Here is a 13063-nt window from a genome sequence, read left to right on the forward strand (position 1 = left end):
TAAACTTTTAAATTCCTCATCCCTCCAGCGCTGCTGCAGCCTCTGCTGCTGCCAGGGCTGCTGGTGCTGCCAGTCTGCCCCGAGCGGGACGGGGTTTGACTGCTCTGGGGCTCGTCTGTGCCGTGGGTTTTATTCATTCCTCTTCTCTGCTGAAACTCTGGAGGGGATCCAACGGGGCGCTACTGAGTTATCGGGGGAGTGCAGCATCTCTCTTGCCGGGAAGGCTGGGGGAGCTGGGCTTGTTCAGTCTGGGGAAGGAATGACTGAGAAAGGGCCTTATCAATGTCAATGAGTATGTTGAGGGGAGGGTGCCAAGAGGGTGGACCAGGCTCTGCTCGGCGGTGCCCAGCTGGTACACAGGAAGTTCCACCTGAATATGAAGAAGAACTTCTTTATTGTGCAGGGCACAAAAGTGACTGAGCACTGGAACTGATTGCCCAGAGAGGCTGTGGAGTTTCCCTCACAGGAGATATCCAAGAACCACCTGGACGCAGTTCTCTGCCCTGAAGAGAATTGATGGCCCTGGTTGAGTGGGGAGGTCGGGTCAGATTGCAGTGGCACTGCCCAGGAGATGGACTTGTGGGCTGTGGGGCTGGCTGGCTGCAGTAGTTAGGAGGCACCTAATACTGCAGCATGACAGCATCTCTTTCCAAAAAATTTTTGTTTGGTGCAGGAGGTGGGATGTTTAGTCCAGCTTTGGAATTCCGTGTTTCAACCCCCAAATGTTTTTCCACCTGCAGTCAGGAGAGAATGTGCCCATGCTGGGAAAGACACCTACAGTTATCAAGGTGTGACAGGGAACGGCAGGGGCAGAACTGCTTGCTCTAGCATGGCTTCAGTATCCTAAGCCATGGACTGTGCATCTCTGTGCTTCATTGCCTCTGTTGTCTGCAACTGCTTACAGTTTCATTGTCATGGACTTCTAGACCACAGATTTGATTTTTTTGGGGGGAAGGGTAAATTTGACCTTCAAATAATCTTCTGGATATATATTCCTATTTAATTATAAATAAAGTACTTTCCTTCTTCATTTCTTCTGCCTGGGCTATAATGTTGTGTTCTTCTCTGATTGCTGTGGCACATAAAGAATTGCATTGCCAATTTTTTGTGTCCTAGGCAGCAGTAACTTTACAGAGCTCATCAAATCACACCAGTTTTCTCTCTTCCAGTTTAAGTAGTTTTCTGTAACCTTTCTTCATATAAAAGATATTCCATACCTGTTGGGCATCTGTTCTGCCCATTTTTCTACAATTTTTTAGGTTGGTTTTATCATTCTGCAGTAGAGAGGCCAAAATTACATGCAGCACTCAGGGTGTGAACTCACAGTACAAATGTAGCTATGCTCATCTCTGTACTGTATCCATTTTAATTATTTCTAGTATTTGTTTTCCTTCTCTGACCTTCACAAGCCCAAAGCCAAACCTTTCACTAAACTACTCAGGATGATTCCAGATGTATTTTGGCCCCCTTGTTGTCGCTTTACACTGTATACAGTAATTTTGCATTTATGAGGTTATTACATTAGCTGGTCTTTAAGAATCATGAGATCTTCCTTTCAAAGTCACTTTAATTTCCTTAAATAATTGAATGCTTCTGTCCATTTTTTCAGTTAGATGTACAGCATCTTGTGTAAATTATATATGAATCTTTTTATGAGAACCAGCCACTCTTACTGGAGTGTTCATTTTTCATTTCAGTCTTGAAATACTTAACTGCAGATTGTAAATACGATTAAATATTTATAAAAATATTAATAAGACCGAAAATTTGTAATATTTATTTTCTTTCAGAGTTTTTGGTGAAGAATTGAGCCAGATGTTTTTTGAGATTTAAAAATGCTGTATCAACCAGCTCACAAGTGTCTACGTGCTTACTGAATTTCCAGGGAACCTGGAAATACACTCAGGAGAACATGGCTTTTCTATGCAGAAATAGTGTCTAGGGCTACCACATATTTCTGTACTTGATTTTGTGGCCAAAAATGTGCAGAGACACATTTTTAAAAGTACTGGGTTTGTTGCTTAGGCAAGCAGCAGTGCCACGTATGAAGCCTTGTGGCTGTGATAGGCTTGCAGCGTATAACAAACTTGTCTCCTTGTGCTGTCAACAAAGTGTATGATGTTCGTGCTCTGTGGGGTGACTGTTTGGGAGCCTTGGTCTTGTTACTTATATGTGCCCATGTATTTCAGGCAGTCCTACTAGAACAACATTTCCAGGCAAAATAGACAGTGGTTTTAGGAAATGTAGGAAGGCAATGCCCCTTACCTAGATAATCCTGGCGGCACAATTCAGAGAGATTTGTTTATAGAACCGTTAAAAAGTTAGTGAGAGTGAGCTGTTAATACTTTGGGAGCCACACATCTAAGAAGCATGTTATTCAGTGCCAAGTGTCAAGGAAATGAATGAGGTGTATCAAAAGGAATTTTATTTCCTTTATAGCGCTTTTATAGTGTTAGCCAAAAGTTCAACAGTCAAAACCACATAGAAGATCAAGAAATGGTAGAAATGTTTAGTAGGAGAGCGTGAAAGAGGCATTCACATTGGAGAGACTGTGGTCATTTATTATCATTATTGGACTAATTTCTTAACATTACAGACAAGTAATACTTGGTTGAGTGCCACAAGGAACAGCAAATACCACATCATAGGAGTACACATTGCTGTTTCCTAGAAGTTGTAATAGCCTTTATGTAACTTTTTCAGAACTTCAAAATGCCTCATTTCCTGACAGCTGTTCCTATTTTCAGTAATTATTGGAACATTTTTGCACGTTCAAATATGCATTCATAGATTCATTAAAATGTCTTGTAACTCATTTGTCTTTTTCAAGTTGCTTTTCAGTGACATATACATTGAAGATTTAGGCAATCAGCTGAATAATCTGGCCTGGTTATTTCTCTTCTGGGTTTGAATTCATGTTTAGAAAGGCAACTGCTTGCTTGAGCCAAAGGATTTTCTTCCCACTCTTCGTCAATTCAATGGAACTTAGGCTTTTGTGTATACTGATACCTAAAACAGTGAAGATTATGAGTGAATAGCAAATGGTCATTTGTGGGGAGTGTCAGTACTATAGTTCCTTGTTATTTCCCCCATATGGGAATAGAATTGTTGTTCTTCCTTACTTTCATATTTAATTTTTTCCATTCAGCTTTAAAGACTTACATGTTTGGGAAAAATCTTCTTGAACACTATCTTCAAACTTGAGATACAGCAGTTTCACTGAGCCATTAAAAGCAGTAAGAATCAAAATATGTAGTCACCATTTCTCAAACAGTTTTCTGCATAACCTGATTTTGGTGGCTCTAAAAGGGTTTCTCTGAAACAGCACCCTTAGGAATTGCAGGGTACTATTACTACAGACCAGCCAGAAGTAATTTCTTACCACCTTTGAAATTTCTTATCAAGCTTTGAAAAGCTTGGGTGTTTGCTGTGCTCACATCTATATCACTTTTGTTCCCTTCACAAAAATATTCAGGTGTTCTTTGATGTGAAGATCGGAGACAAAGATGTTGGCAGAATTGTAATTGGATTGTTCGGAAAAGTTGTCCCAAAGACCGTGGAGAACTTCATTGCGTTGGCAACTGGAGAAGTACGTTTGTGATTTTCTTCCACTGTGTACTCAAGTTTGGCTTGGGAAAGCAGTGTGTGTGTTTAATGCTGTTTCAGTTGTGAACTGTCAGTCTTCATTCACTGGAGCGTGTGCACAAGTGCTGTCCTCAGGGATGTGCACCAGTGTGTGTTTTCTTAGGTCCTTGGTTTGCAAGATGTAATTACGAGATGCTGGATATGAGCACCTCAATCTGTACCTGCCTTGCAGATCTAGCATGTGGAGTTACTGAGGTCAGATAGAGACAATAAAGTCAAATAAAGACAATGGCTTTGATCAGTTGACTAAATACCTTCTTTGTGGCAGTGCAGTTTAGGCGTTTTTACCTGCATCTCCGTTTAATGTATTTCTAGACAGTATTATATCCCTTGGCGGTATATTCTGTGGAATCTAGCTGTTCACAACTTGTGTATTTCCTATGATTGTATATAGAACTGGATGCTACATTCATTTAAAGAATTATTTCATTTTCTTAGAGAGGATATGGATACAAAGGAAGTAAATTTCATCGTGTGATCAAAGACTTCATGATTCAAGGAGGAGACTTTACAGCTGGAGATGGATCAGGAGGTAACATACTTAGTATCTTCCAGGTTCCCTTTTCTTTGTTCAAATGTCTGCTGAAAGTATGGGCAAACCAGCATATTCCTTCATGGTTTCTGCTCAGATAAATGAAAAAACCCCAAACCAGCCCACATTTGGTTTAGAGCACCTAGTACTTTTCCAAGTGTCTTGTAGCCTAAGCTGCAGCTATTTGGATTATCTGATTTATAAGTATGTGTAGCTCTTCCTTTGTCCTCAATTTTTGCAGATAGCTCTTTTCTGTCTGTGACTTGTCCCCATTCAAGAAGCATGGCTTTGCGTGCTGGGCTGGAGCCACGTGACCAGCTGAGCTGCTCCTACAACTTACCGTCTCCAAAAGATGGATGTCTCCACCCTTCCCCTGCTCTGGCTTTGTGACAGCGCTCCTTCCCTGAGGCACTCACTGATTGCATGTATAGGTGAACCAATCCAAGTCATCCAGCAGAAGTCTAATCCGTGATGAAAAAGTGAAAGCGCGTAGAGGGAAGGCAGGTAGGGAAGGAGGAGGCTGTCCTCTCTGCCCTCAGCTCAGTCTGTTCTGAGGAACCTCTGAAATGTGCTGTGAGAAGGAATTTCTTAACAGGGAGAGAGAAAGAAATTAGAAGATGAGGGTCATGCCCTCTCCCTGCTTTTCTCTTACTAAAACTGAAACCATAAACTTGCTGGTGCTGTGAGTCCTGGCTGTGTGTATCACTTCTGCCTCCTGAGCCTCCAGAAGAACAGTTCAGTACACTCGGGGGTGATGCCAGCACAGCATCTCTTGCACTGCACTCACTCTGGCTGCAGATTTCTTCTCTTCCTTTACATGCACATTTTTGACATGCTACAATTTGAACTGTCTGCATGATTTTCCTGCTGGGATAGAATGGAAAACATTCATTCCTTTTCATAGCGGTCAGCAATGGGGAAGACCATAATACCAAAGACATAGTTTTAGCATTAAAGGTAGGCAGCAATTATTTGCTTGCTGATGTTGTTTATTGGGATAGCATCTGGTGGTGGTGGCAAAAGTGTCCCCATTGTGCTAGGCGCTGGACAAGCAAAGAGTGAGACAGACAGCCTTCTCTTTTCAGAGTGATGGTGGTTTAACCATGACTGATGTGTTTTTTCTCTGAACTATTTTAAAAACATCAGAATCTTTATGTCATGGTTGTACACATATACACCAAATATTTTAGTCTAACTTCCATTTGGTCTTCATATGCTTGTAAACATGCCTAAAGCAATTTCTTAGCATAAGGGAAAGGTTTAAATACTGAAATTGTCACAAAACATTATTTTGTGACAATTACATCTTATTGTTGGTGGCCATAAGTATGTACTTTAATTTGCTGAACAGGATGAAGTATACTATTATTCAGTGGTGTCTGTAAACAAGACCTTTGAAGGTATTCAGCTTGCTTAAATTCAAGGGATAAAGCATCATCAGCTTTGACTGTTCCTTTCTTATGTGTGGTGGTTTAGCTTACCTTTACAGAAAAAATGATTTTAGTTATGGAGTTGCTGATGGTTTAACAGTGATGCTGCTGTGTTTACTCAAACAATGAATCTTCAAGCGCTGAATTCATACTTAATTTTCCCCATTTTTGAACAAATAGCAGCTTTTTTTTCTTTTTATTTTTTTAAAGTCTGCTTTCTTATTTTTTTGTCATAGGAAGAAGCATCTATGGAGAAAGATTTCCTGATGAGAACTTCAAGCTCAAACACTATGGCATTGGATGGGTTAGCATGGCTAATTCTGGCCCAGACACCAATGGATCCCAATTCTTCATCAGTGTGACAAAGCCTTCCTGGTTAGATGGAAAACACGTAGTATTTGGCAAAGTCCTTGATGGAATGGTAAGTTTAAAGTAGTGGTCGATCTGGACAAATTGTGTCCCATTATACCTCTGTTACCCCTGTTCAGAGACAGTTCATTATTCATCTAATATGTACATGGTAGAAAATGATTGTGAGGAGCTCCAGCTGGACAATTTAGAACTGAAATATCAGAAATGGAAACCTGTACCATGCTTTTGGCTTTCACAGCCCTTATTTAGACTGCTAAGCACTGAAATCAACACTTTGCAAATTACACCTTTGCAAATTACAAATGAAGAGAGTTCAGCTCCTCCTTTCAGTAACACTGTTTTCTACAGGCTAAAAAATTTTGTAGTGCATGGTAGTTATGGGTAACACTTTCACTTTAAGGGTTTTTAGAAACATGGGACTGTAAAGCAGGCAAACACATACTGATGAGAGGCCAAATCAAATTTTCAGCTAAAAAATTATGTTTTCAAGTGATTATACTTTTATTAGTCTGGTTCTCCTTACAAATTATTCCTTTTTAATCTGTGTTTTGAAATTATTGAGGAAAACATAAGCTGCTGGACTTTGAGGAGTTTGAAAACCTCATCAGAACACTCGCCCCTCACTCCCACCTTCATACTGAATTCCATTTTCATGATCTATAGTAGTAGCTGTAAATTTTTGAGAAGCTATTTAGACTTAAGTTTCAATTTAGTCAGATTAATGGATAAATATAAAAAACAAGTTGTCAATATACCTAAATTAACTTTGTCCTTTAAAAATACTGGTACCACACTAAAATCTGTATTTGTGTGTTACATGCTAAAGGTAAAAGCAGTAACCAGATTTCTGGAAGCGCAGTTATGCTGTACAATTAGAAAAATAATCATGCTTGCCTTTTGTAATCTCTGGATTCACTTTTTGCTCATAGGCCACAGATATAATCCCGTATGTGCCAGCTTAATCAGCTGAATGTACATTTTTAGTTGCCCCTTCAAAATGTTTTCGTTGGCTGAAGGATTTTCTAGGAGGGCAAACAGCCTTCTCTGTGCTTCTGTCAGCTGTGTTTGATTTACAGAGTGGCACAACTGCTGTGAGTCCTGGCTGGAAATGTGGAAAGAAAAGGATATGGGAAGTTGACAGGGTAAAGGTCTTTGTTCACAAATTGGTTAATAAGCAGTGATGTTAGGTGCACTTTTTTGTTTCCATGGCACCAGCCCTCAGCCACTGGAGTTTCTTTGGCTAAACTGAACATTTCTGTTTGTTCTTTTTTTGTTTGACAGTCTGTGGTGCACTCGATAGAACTCCAGCAGACAGATGAACATGATCGGCCCCTTCAAGACTGTGTGATTGTGAACAGTGGCAAAATAGCTGTAAAGGAGCCATTTGTAGTTGAAGTTGGTGACTGGTGAGACTGATAGTCAGAATGAAAAGTAGAACTTAATCACTTGTCTTTAATGCTGGTTTTTGACCAATCTCAATGATCCACCGAGTTTTCTCCTCAAAACAGCTGAAGTTACATTTAGGCAGTACTTATCATTTGCCAAATACTGAAGGGATATGACTATTTCTATAACAACTTGTTGGAGCTGCCACTCCTTGAAATTCAAGACATATCCCACCAAATTCTAGATCTTGCAGAAAAAGTCTTTAATGAAAAATTATAGCAGTAATTCTATTTTTCCAGGGTTTAAAATATAGTAATTTTGTTCTGTTTGGAAATTTTAGCAATATTTTTGTCTTTTCAACTGAAAATATTTACTGTAATACTACCAGCATTTCTAAAAACTTTAAAAAAATGGTAAAATATAGAAGTGTTTTGAATAAATAAACTTTGCTTTCAGATAAATACTTGAGAGCATTTTTTACTCCACCTCCCCAGAGTCTTTTTTTCTCACCTCAATTGATTCCACGTAATATGCAGGGGGTATTGCTTTTCAGGAGATAAGGTTGTAAGGTTAGAGCAGAGATGGTAAATTTTCCTAATCTAAACATGTCAGTCCCTTCTGTCTTTCAGAAAACCACAGTATTGAGATACCATTCTGTGATCAAGAACAAGCAGCTTTTCTGTCTTATTATTGAATAAGGTAGTCTGTTAGAAACTGATTAAAACAGAAGAATTCTTGTTTTGGTGAATTTTATAACACTTAATTAATGTTACTCATTTTAAAGCTCAAACACTTTTTCTTTACGTTTTGCTGTAAGTTTGAGAACTTTAGGTTCATTTTTTTTGTTATGCTTCATAAATAACTCTTAAGCTGACAACTGGTAGCTTTCAGAGGAGGTCAGTGTAGGGTAACACTTAAGAGACACCTATGTTAAGTTCAGGGCAGATATATGGATTTTTTCATTTTGAGTGGACTGTTTTAGGACTCAAGGTGGAAGAGGCAGTGCCAAGATCTGATGAAGGGCTCATGCACCTGTAACACAGGCAGGCAGCTCTTTGTAGTGACTCATTTCCTGAAGGGTGTCCTGAAGGAGCTCTGAGGTGTATCCAGAGCCAAAGTGATTCAGGGAAGAAGAGGCTGCTACAGCACAGAGCTTGTAGGTACCTATTGGCATTCTACTCACAAGGAAACAGGAAAAAACTGTGGGCAGGGATTTACCCTAGGTTCTCCTGACATTATCAGTTGCTGTTACAGGATGCTCCTGCTGGTTCTTCATCCACAGCCCTGGGGCCTCTCCTGAAGGTAAATACTGACACTGCTTTTCAGAGACCTGTGAAAGGATTACTGTCCTCTGCAAACAGAACTGGAGGAGAACTTGGCAAGGGCCTCTAAATTTGCCTAGGGCTAGGCAATCAGATTTCCATTTTGCCTCTGATCACTTTTCTTTCTAATAGCTGTTTAAAGTAAAGTTCTCTGAAAAGCAGCTTTGGGAGCAGGTTAGCAAGCAGGAGTGAGAATGCCTCAGTCTGCCAGTAGCTGAAAGCTCTCCTGGAGGCTGAGCTTACAGACCTCCAAGTTACGGTACCTGAACATGTGCTGCAGTCACAGGCCTATCTTTTTTTGAAGTCCCAGCTTTCCACTCTCCCCAGATGGCTTCCAAACACATTTACCAGTTAGAGCAACCTGTGTGTCTCCAGGATCTGACTTAGGTTTGTGCCCAGCTTTACCATTGCTGGTTTTGTGTAACACTCTCTTCTGCTGATGAGCCCAGTGACTTACTCTGTGTTCCATTAATCTTAATTTTTTTCACCAAGACATACAGTTCTGTAAGGCTACCATGTTCAGCTAAGAGCTTTAAATGAGCAGACACATCGGTATTTTCTCACACTTCGTGGGAAGACAGACATCTGTGAAACCCATCTCAGAGAACAGAATCTCAGAAAAACGTCAATAGAAAAATTTCACAAAAAAAACACTGAAGTGGTACATTCATGTCCTAGTAATTTATTTTATAATGTCCAGCAGCACACGTACAAATTTCCAGTTAAATCTGAACATACATATATATGTGTAAGTTTTAGTTTGATCACAATCTTAATAATATTCTTGCTTTAGTTTACCACAGAGTTGTATGTTCTGTGACTTATAAAATGTTAATATATGGAATACAGTCAGCAAGTTGGTGTGGAGAGTAAACAAACACACAAATTAGATGTTATAACTGAATGGAGATGTGCAAAAGCCATAGAGAAGCTCCTGGTAAGTAAAATCATTTAAACTGAAATCTAGAAAATTTCCTCAGAGAGTGCTGTGTGTTTCAGAATGTGAAAGCATGTTTCCAATTCTGCACACACTCTCTTCAGCACTTCTAATCCATCCAGTGCCAGCAATGGGTAATGTGCTGGGAAAAATCCTGGTGCAAAATGGTTTAGTGTTTGCTTTAAGAGAAATTATAGAAATAATTAGTAAAACTTTTCAAAGGTTAGCATAATTCAGTGTATGACTTAGAATATTTAGTGTTAAATAGAGCATGTCAATATATAGAAAGTATAAATAACTTCAATACTGTTGTTTCCATATCTTTTTTAAAAGCAGCAACTGTAATGACAGTGATTTTATTTAAAAAGTCGTAATGCTTGAACTTAATCTGAGATTGTGCCTCTTGCTTCTGAGCATTATTTTCACATCACAGAATTTTATTCCTGTTAATTCTGTTAACCATGACCTCAGCTTCTTCTTGCCTCGTATTACTTCTACCTAGGCAGTAAGTGAGGATAAAATATTCCATGTAGAATGCCGTCTATAACTACGTTTGGAAAGTCATCTGAAAAAAAATGGAAAAAAAAAAGAAAGAAACTTACTTTCTTATCCATGTCAGTACAATATAAATGTGTTTGTGAAACTTAACTAGGTAAGGCCTCATTTACTTTGGGTTACTGCATCACTCAACTGCTTATCCATGTTGAGGATGTGCTATTAGTAATGCTGTTTCAGCACTAAAGTCACTTTAGGGTAGCAGTGGGCATTGCATGAATGCGCTGCCAGATTTGTAGCTTATTGATTTAAAGGGATGTTCTAATACTTAAGGCTGCTAGGTTCCAGCTCTTTATCTGAATCTTTTCTCACAAGGAAGATGGATTACACTGGCAATTCAGTTTCTAACAAAATCTCAATATACTTGAAGAAATTTCTAGATTACTACTGGGAAAAGCTGTTTTCTGTATTGTGGTTTACAGCGATGTTTAGACTGAGAAGACTTGAGGATGCCTGTACAAAAATGATTATTTGAGGGAAGAAATTTTCAGGTTGTCCGATCAACATAAAATGTCACGTTACAAAATGTCATCCAACAGTACTTGAAGGAAAAAATTCCCACTACTTTGTTGTCACTGATGCAGAGGAAACTGCCAGTTAATTTTCACGTTCCATTTGGCATGAAAGAATTGCCTGATAGAGCACAATAATAGATCCATGCACATGGATATACACTGTTGAATTAAAAAGATTTTTGAAATGCACCAACATCTGATGTTTTAATGAAGGGTCTATTTAAATCACCAGACATTAAAACTAAGAATTTCTGATCACATCTTACAACCTTAAAATTGTTAGTATACTAGAAATGGATTTCCTGCTAAGAGTAGACGGTTCCTGATGAGGAACTTTCCACATGAAATAAAGCTTCAACTATCAGCCTACAGGTATTCACAAAGGGAAGATTCAACTTTTATAAAATCATTAGTATGTGATAAATTAGATCACCTAATGTGGGTGGGAATTAGGGTTTGCCCCTAACTCTTTCACATAAATAATTTTGGAATTAAAAATACTGAGCAAAGGTAGATTTGGACCCTATAAAAGCAATCCTTAATGTTTTAAATGTGTTATTTCATTGTTATTAATAAAGTGATTTCAGATTACAGATGTTATGAACATAGATACTTTAGGATGTTTTTATGAACGGTAACTTCCCCTGTAAACAAGATATGCATAATTCTACCCAGCTTCTCATAGTAAGTCATAATTATTAATGACTTGCTGATATTTTGAATCCATTAGTGTTTCCTCAAATCCTGTAAGATATCTGTCCCAAATTACCCTGGCATAATAACCCTATGCAGCTGTCATCAATGTTACCAAAATAGACTGGTGCTGTCCTTGTAGATTAAATGTTCCAGAAACCAGTTTTTATTGGTTCTTCTATAACATACAGTATATATAGGAAAATAAGTATTAATTTTCAAAATGATGCATCCTCACAACATTAGATTTAATGTGAGCCTTTTCTGCTTAAAAAATCAAGCATATCAGTTTAAGTTAAATGCAACTAAAGTATACATATATATATCTATATAACTTTAAGTATAAACACAACAAAGCAGTCTTGCAGATCTGTGACCCCTCCATGGCTTAAAGAACCATCAGAACAATTTTCAAACAACTGACAGTAAATCTAAGATCCCACTTTTTTAGCTTCCAAAGTATCATCTCCAGTTTGAAGCACATTAGGTTTTTCCTTCATTTTTCTTGAGAACATTATTTTTTTCTTTCTCCCCACACCCTTACACAAAAAGTAATGTACACTTGGGCCCCTCAGACTGTTAAATACATCTTGAAAAAGGGAATCTGAAGATCAGTGAGGTTTTGTAACTGTGCATCTTATTTCTGGAAAAACTGTCTTGCAATTCAACAGTGCTTAAAGCCCAGTCACTAGAGTAATGGCAAGATTGTATTTTATAATGACAAGTCACAGTGCCATGACAGGGTAAAAATGTTCTTTGAGTATTATATTCCAGAAATAGTTTTTTATTTTGTTTAAAACTCACACTATTTCCTGCTTTTGAAATATGTTAACACAGGCATCCCTGTGTCCAGGAAAGACTTCTGATTGAAATTCACCTTCTTCAAAGACAACGTATAATAAATAGTTATTTGTTAATGGACACTTACTTTTGGTCATAGGTTGAACAACCTTGGCTGTTTTTACAAAGGAATCAGAGTCTATCAAAGTAAGAACTGATCTGAGAGGGAAAATTTTAGAAAGCTCATCTACATTTTCTCTGTGCTGCAAACTAAAAACAAAGAAGAAGAATTAAAAGCAATGGTAGTTTTGTAAAAACTTTTTTTCTTTCTAACCAGACTTGAGTCAACTAGTAGAGGCTCTAGACTCAGGACTTGGTTTTCTTCTTCTTTTTTTAAACCACAACTCACATTCTAATTTGTGTTTTGATTAATTTAGTTAAAGAATGACTTGCAGTGAATTTGATGTTTTAGAGCTTTCAAATACAAAGAATATTCACCTGCCATATAAAATTCTAAATGCTGTGGATCAAGGTCAGAAAATGCCTTGGCAAGAATCTGAAATGTCCTTTATATCATATGTCATTAATGAGGCCTATTCAATATTTAAACATGTTACTCATTAGAAGAGGGCTTTATCTTAATGCTTTTTTGCATTACTTCAAAGAACAGTTACAAAATTCATTGGAAAGTTCCTAATGATTTCACAAAAAGGAGCCTTACTCATAGTACACATTATGGAAGGGAGATAAATACCATCACAGAACAGCAAAATGTTACATGAGGGCTGGAAGTACTAAGCACCATCTCAGTTTTTTGGGATAACTGTATATGAAATCCATTTTTTCTCTTCAGAATGGTATGGAGTTACATGATGTTCATAATTTATACTAGGCTT

At 38.1% G+C, this 13063-nt stretch overlaps 2 protein-coding genes across 2 annotated transcripts in view; one reads left to right on the top strand and one right to left on the bottom strand.

Annotated features, from left to right (window-relative positions):
* The window catches only part of PPIC (peptidylprolyl isomerase C), a 41167-nt gene extending 33329 nt beyond the window's left edge, over window positions 1-7838 (top strand). Inside the window, exons 3-6 of the mRNA XM_014309135.2 lie at window positions 3406-3589; window positions 4084-4177; window positions 5844-6028; window positions 7261-7838. Coding sequence (XP_014164610.1) covers window positions 3406-3589; window positions 4084-4177; window positions 5844-6028; window positions 7261-7389 — 592 coding nt within the window. The 3' untranslated portion in view covers window positions 7390-7838. The remainder of the gene's footprint in view (window positions 1-3405; window positions 3590-4083; window positions 4178-5843; window positions 6029-7260) is intronic.
* Window positions 7839-9349: 1511 nt separating this feature from the next.
* SNX24 (sorting nexin 24) overlaps window positions 9350-13063 on the bottom strand; it is a 60302-nt gene continuing 56588 nt past the window's right edge. Inside the window, exon 7 of the mRNA XM_014309136.2 lies at window positions 9350-10189. Coding sequence (XP_014164611.1) covers window positions 10119-10189 — 71 coding nt within the window. The 3' untranslated portion in view covers window positions 9350-10118. The remainder of the gene's footprint in view (window positions 10190-13063) is intronic.

The sequence above is a fragment of the Geospiza fortis genome, unplaced genomic scaffold (genome assembly GCF_000277835.1).
Source record: "Geospiza fortis unplaced genomic scaffold, GeoFor_1.0 scaffold44, whole genome shotgun sequence".
Classification (NCBI taxonomy): domain Eukaryota; kingdom Metazoa; phylum Chordata; class Aves; order Passeriformes; family Thraupidae; genus Geospiza; species Geospiza fortis.